We start from the raw sequence: 6928 nt of genomic DNA on the forward strand, positions 1-6928 counted from the left end.
TTTTAATTTAATGGTTTAATTAAATTTTAGTAATCAAAAAGCATGTCTAATTAATTGAAATCATAAAATGTATACAATTTAAGAACCATTAAAAGTTTAAAAATAATTACATTTTTAGGGCCCTATGAATTCAGTTTTATTTGTTCCCCAAATTTCATTTTATTTTTCCCAAATTTATTATTATTTTTTTTACCATCTACATTTTTCTGGATTCCTTGTTAATGGTTTAATAAAATGTAATAATCAAAAAGCATGTTTAATGGTTTCATAAAATTAACAGTTTAATAATTTCTTATTTTTCTCAACAATATGGCCCTATGAAATGTTTTATTTTTCCAAAAATATTCAGAAAGAGTTGTCTGTTTTTAATTTTATGAATTTCTGATTTAATACAGATTTATTATGAAAAACAGTGATAATCAAATGAAGGCACAAAATATTTTAATGTTTTAAGCTTTAATGGCATGACAATTTTAAAAATTTGACTTTTTGGTGCCAGTTGTGTTGTAGAATAGAGGTTTACTGTTAAAATTTAAACTATTTAAGGAGTATTGCAGTATTTTTCTTCCGTGTTTTAAGGAATAGTTCACCCAAAAATGAAACTTAGTCCAAGATTTACACACCCTCAGGGCATCCTAGGCATATCTGACATTCCTCTTTCAGACGAACACATTCGGAGTTATATTCCACATTGTCCTGTATGTTCCAATCTGTATAATTGCAGTGAATGGTGCCCCTGTTTCTGAATCCGAAAAAAAAGTATCCATCCATCATAAAACTACTCCACATGGCTCCGGGGTGTTAATAAAGGCCTTCTGAAGCGAAACTATGCGTTAGTTTAAGAAAAATGTTGATTCTTAAAACTTTATAAGCTGTAATGTGCAGCTTGCGGTCGCTCAAGCAGGCGCGTTCACGACGAGGCGGTCGATCGTATGAAGCAGGCGTATCGAAAGGTGCAACATAAGATCCGGAAAGAAGACTGTAGTCTCACGAGAGTAAGCTTCGGGGAGAAGCGTGTAATCTCACGAGAACCAAGTTTTGCGTACAGCACAGGAAAACCATGTGAACGAGTAAATTGTATCTGTTTTGATTAAAATGGTATTTAAATAAGTTGGTTACAGGTGTTTTGTTGTGCTTTCTCCTCTGTGCATCCGCGTTCGTCACTCTCTCCCCGGATCTTACGTTGCACCTTTCGTTACGTCTGCGTCATTTTGTGATGGTTGGATACTTTTTTTTCAGATTCAGAAACAGGGGCACCATTCACTGCAATTATACAGATTGGAACATACTCCTGTGTGGAATATAACTCCGAATGTGTTCGTCTGGATGAGGAATGTCAGATATGCCTAGGATGCCCTGAGGGGGAGTAAATCTTGGACTAATTTTCATTTTTGGGTGAACTATCCCTTTAAATTTTATTTTATATATTATTATTTGTACTTTTAAGTGTATATTCTACTGCACAACAGTAGTATTTTTCACAATTCGCAGTAATGTGTCAAATTCTTCAAGTTAAACTGAACTTTTATTTTGGCAGGTTGTCATGAAGACTGAGACTTCATATTAAAAGAATTTCTGCAGTTTAATATTTACAGACACTTGTCCATACAGTGAATCGATTAAACCCTAATTTTAATTTATTCATTGATTAAATTTTCTTTTAAAAATAAAATTCTATGTTATACAGTTTACCAACAGCAGGAAAATATGACGTCACGGTCTAATGCTTCTGTTTTAGGTTAATACAAAATATATCTCATATATATATATATATATATATATATATATATATATATATATATATATATAGAGAGAGAGAGAGAGAGAGAGAGTAGTCAACATTTGAAGTGGATCAAAACCTTTCATCAAAGTTGTCCTAAAACCAAAACAATATACCCACTTTGATTAACTTTTTTGATCCACTTCAAGTGTTGACTACTGTATATAAATATGCACATAAAAACACCAAAATATACCATCTACTCAACATCTCGGTGACACAACAAAATAAAAACGCTCTTTCTGAATGAAAGTTTGTTTTAGTTAAACTGTAAATGGTGATGTGTCACCCATTCAACTGAAAAACCTCAATCAAAAAGAATGCGATTTCTCTAGAATGTCTCTAATGAAGAGAGACTCCATTTGGGTGAGGTGGTGCAGTTGGCGGGGGGCTGTTTTGCATGTTGTTTTAATGTTTGTTGACATTGTTCGCAGGGGTGAGAGGATGACTATCATTTCCCATCATCCCCTCCTCCCCCATGATGGAGGGTCGACAGCTGAGAACATGAAGCGAGAGCAGGACGGATCAGAATGACGAGGATCAAACAGGCTTCGCAAACACTCAGACTCTAACGACATCGACACGTGTGCAGCGCAAGAAAGTTCTGCATGTGGGATTTACTATGTTAAAATCCATTTTCCAAAAGCGTGAAAGCTGTCTGCAAATTATATTATTTCCTTTGTATCCTGAATTAGTCATTTCTGTAATCAGAGTAGTAATAAAAGTCAAAGTGAGCGAATTTAAATTGCCTACCAAACTGACTGTTGGGTAAAGGAGGGCCTCGGTTCTTCCCGTTTGACACCGGATGAGGAAACATCTACCGAAGAGAGAAAAAAAAATTATATTAGCAGAGAAAATACACATCATTGCTTCAAAAAAACATTATATGCGTATTGCAGATCTTATGCATCAGTAATAGTTAACAAATAACATTTTATTTTTCAATATTCATTTGTGTTTTATATTATTTTTTCCAGGTTAAAATTAAGTGTAAATTAAATTTTTTTGTTGTTTAAATACAGAGCTTATAAATTATAATTTGATAATCTTGTTATAATTTAATTATAAGATTTTATACTAAATCTATTAAGTAAACCAGGTAATAAACATTAACAAATTAAGGAAAGTTTATATTTGAGGTATTATGGTCATCTAAAACCAAAACCTAAAAAAATAAAAAATAAAAAAAAGTACTTGAAACAAAATAAATGTTAACTGAATAAAGTAAAATATAAAAAACTGAAAGGCAACATTTCTCATTTTAATTTATTTACCATATACTAAAATTAAGTAAAACTTGAAAAATATTTAATGACCATATAGACAAAATCTACTAAAAATGATAAAAACAATGAAAAAAAATATATATATCTAAAATTTATTCATTTATTTATTTTTTCCCACACAATATTTTACAATATTTTCTATTGTTATATTATATATCATGATATCATTTTGTGTCTATAACACCTCAAAGTAAAAAAGGCAATAATAACAATAATAAAAGGTACAATATAATAAAACCACACGTGTGGCCTAGCAACGGCCTTTAGTTATGACTACCATACAACACAGTCACAACACAGCAGTTTCTTGCACCTTAATGCATGTCACACTGCTTGACATTTGATGTCAACTATCCATGAATATCCGTTTTTAAAACCAGCAGAAGAGTCTTTGACTTACAACACTGAAATCCAACAGGTCGTTCAGCTCCATGTCGGTCCCCACCGTCGCCATCCTGATCCTGTGTATTCTTGATCTGCTTCTCTCGCTCGACGTCTCTCTCTTTCTCTCTCAGCTCAAACAGGTTTATGATCCTGCAGGGAAGGAGATGCGTAATGTACAAGCATGCTTTCATATCATCTATGAACTCTGGATCTAGTAATCAAATCTGACGTGAATGCACATGATCCAAAATAATCCGACTGCTGCTTCCATCTGAAGAACTACTCTACATTACAGACCTGCTGTAATAGTGCGTTTTCCCAGAATGCACCACATCTGAACTCGGTTAACCACCAAAAGAGACCACCAGCGAGTCTCCAGTCCAGGCGCTCGAGAAATAACCACCCACTTACCCACACCTCGAGTATGGGAACTAGTTAGTTGCACAAACAACTATGATTCCTAGAATTAAACAATGCATGTGTAACATTTCCATAGCGTGAAATATCAAATTTCTATACATGGAATTTTTTTTTTTTTTAGAGATAATAGGGATGCAAGCTCTTATATATAACATTTTGTTTTAATTTCTATACAATACATGCTTTTCAATCCAAAATATTGAAAAAAAAAGCTTTCAGAAGACAAATGGCACGTCACGCAGAACCAAACAAAGCGCTGCGATTTTACACTTTTCCTTAAATCATGAAGCAACTCATTAAACATCAGCAGCACTGCATCACACAGACACAAGAAAAGTGAGAAGCCTTATCCAAAAATACTTTCGCCATCATGACTGCGCCAACAACACCTTCCCTGGAATCATAATCAGCACCTTCATTGATGATCAACAGGTAGATGACTGTGAAACATTAAAGATCACAAATGCTACAATGAAGCCAACACAATAATGGCTTTACTTTCACTTTGGGGATGCACAGTTTACACTGACAAAAGAATATCAAAAAGTGCTTGGGGCATGTAGCATGGAATTACCATGGCTTTGAGCTTGTAGTATGATTATACTGTGATGTTTTTAAATGAAGTCTCACCAAAGCTCCATTTATTTGTTCAAAAATAATTGTTTTATGTGTGAATGTCAAAATGTAATTTATTTCTGTGATCAAATCTGAATTTTCAGCATCATTACTCCAGTCTTCGGTCACATTATCCTTCAGAAATCATTCTAATATGCTGCTTTGCTGCTTAAGAAACATTTCTGATTATTATCAATGTTGAAAACAGTTGTGCTGCACAATATTTCTGTGGAAACTGTGATACATTTTAGTTTTCAGGATTCACAGATGAATAGAAAGATCAAAAGAACAGCATTTATTTGAAGTTGACTATTTTGTAACGCTATAAATGTCTTTGCTGTCACTTTTGATCAATTTAATGCATCCTTGATGAATAAAAGTAGTAATCTCTCTAAAAAAAATACCTGATTTTACCTAAATGCTTGAACGGTAGTGTCTGCAATGGAAATACCATGGTTTTGAGAGCAAACAACATTGGGAATAAAATCCCAAAAAGTACTACACCATTTTGAAAATACAGTGTAAATACCATGGAATTTTAGGCTATAAGTTTCAAGACAGTGGGTAAAATAATGTTTTTGGGCATGTATTTTAGTATGAATTGATGTTTTGGCACCAGTGTATGACCATCATGACATTTCTATGGATTTGTTTACTTGTAGCATGAAAATACACGCATACATTATATATATATATATATATATATATATAGGCTATATGCTTTATGTGATATCACTGCACCATGGTGTTACCACAGTATTTCTTCTACAACACGTGCAAATGCAGTATTATAGATCCAACATCCAAAAGATGAAGTTAACCCATAGGACTCAACACAAGCTTGATCAGCAACAGGCCGAAACACATGAAGACTTCAGGCCACGTTCACCCTAGATAGTGAACAAGACCCCCCACCCCAACCTCTCCAACACAAAGAAACACACGGTCCTCGACACAAAGTTTGAAAACTACACAAGAACAACAAGAAACACACCATATGGGAGAATAGAGATAATCAGAGTATGTAAACACCTCCACTAGTTTTCCAAACAAGAAAAGATAGGAAAGCCATTCCAAAAAGTGGAAAAAGGAAAAGTTCTTTCCCAAGAAAAGTCAAATTATCAGACCAGGACATTAGAAGAACTGCAAATAGGAGGAAACTCCAAACACAACAAATGTAAAACGCATCAACCTAACTTCGCAGATGACTTTATTTAACCCAAGTGCAAACTTTCATCTGTTATAACCATCAAAAACTTGAAATACACTAATTGCAGCAAATATACAAGCGAAAGAGGCAGCAGATGTTCTATAAAGTTGTAAACACACAGTTACTGTGGTAAAAAGGAGCTATACAGGGGGTTTTAAACTTGACATTGTTGCCAGTATTGAACAAAGAAGCCGTTTCCTCTGGACTCGAACCCCGCACACACACCGAAGCTCATAGACAAAACACTTCACACACATTTACTGTGCATAAAAAAGTTAATTAATCACAACAGACGCGGTAAAGTCAAAAATATGCACGTTTATGCGTGTAAAATACGATAAACGCGGTAAATACTCACCGTTCCTCGCGTCACGCGTGCGGCATCCAGCGGGAGAGAAACGCGCTTCAGCCCGAGAGGAAAAACAGAAAAGTTGGGGGACAAAATTTCCCCCCTCCGCGCCTCAGGTCCCGCTAATTCACGGTGCAAAACGCGTCCAATTTCCCGGGAAACGCGAACAGTCCGTGTCGAGAGTTGTTACAATGTAACTGCGCTCAAATGTAACTCTGCCTAAAGTTCTATTCTAATTCTTTTGAGCGCTACAAATGTAACATCTCATCTTCCGAGGAGACATTTTAGCACCGTCCACATTGTCAGCCCCAACAGTGTATCCCTCCGCGCTGAGGGAGACGTTATAGCGGTGTCCGATTTCAAACGCCCAGAAAACTAGGACTGGGTTTATGACGCGATTACTTTGATATTTACCATACACTCAACACAAATAAACTGCTAAATAATGCGGGCAACAGTATATCTAACTTTATCGTAATATGAGCAAGATTTTGCGGTAAAATGCGCCGTACTAGACTAACGCGCGGAATGAGACGACGCACGGTTAAAGACAGATGGACTGAGAAACAGTGCGAAATGGAGCGATAGACCCGCCGAACTGGCCAATAGGGTTCCAGGAACGTTTGATTGACATATTCGGTGACCAATGAAAACACGTTTAACACTAAAGCCAAACCCCTCTTCCCTGCACACCCTACCCAGGTTTTAAAAGAATGGCAACAGGAAGCCATGGAATACTGTGTATTTTTTGTTTTACGTAAAACGTTTAGCGCTAATTCGGTGGTAGAACCGTGATCGCAGAAATTCAGATTCGTTTCAAAATATCTTCGGATCAAATTAAAATGCTACAGAATGCTAACAGTTGGGCACATGAAAAAAAAGAA

General features: G+C 35.4%; 1 protein-coding gene across 2 annotated transcripts in view; it reads right to left on the bottom strand.

The window, feature by feature from the left end:
- The window catches only part of tcf3a (transcription factor 3a), a 49451-nt gene extending 42871 nt beyond the window's left edge, over window positions 1-6580 (bottom strand). Inside the window, exons 1-3 of one of the 2 annotated variants that reach the window (XM_058795886.1) lie at window positions 6054-6580; window positions 3467-3600; window positions 2534-2597 (exon numbers count right to left, since the gene is read on the bottom strand). In XM_058795886.1, the coding sequence (XP_058651869.1) occupies window positions 2534-2597; window positions 3467-3520 (118 nt within the window). In that variant the 5' untranslated portion in view covers window positions 3521-3600; window positions 6054-6580. The remainder of the gene's footprint in view (window positions 1-2533; window positions 2598-3466; window positions 3601-6053) is intronic. The other variant, XM_058795876.1, reaches the window with a different exon arrangement.
- Between the last annotated feature and the right edge of the window lie 348 nt (window positions 6581-6928).

This window comes from Onychostoma macrolepis, chromosome 02, assembly GCF_012432095.1.
Source record: "Onychostoma macrolepis isolate SWU-2019 chromosome 02, ASM1243209v1, whole genome shotgun sequence".
In the NCBI taxonomy this organism is placed as follows: domain Eukaryota; kingdom Metazoa; phylum Chordata; class Actinopteri; order Cypriniformes; family Cyprinidae; genus Onychostoma; species Onychostoma macrolepis.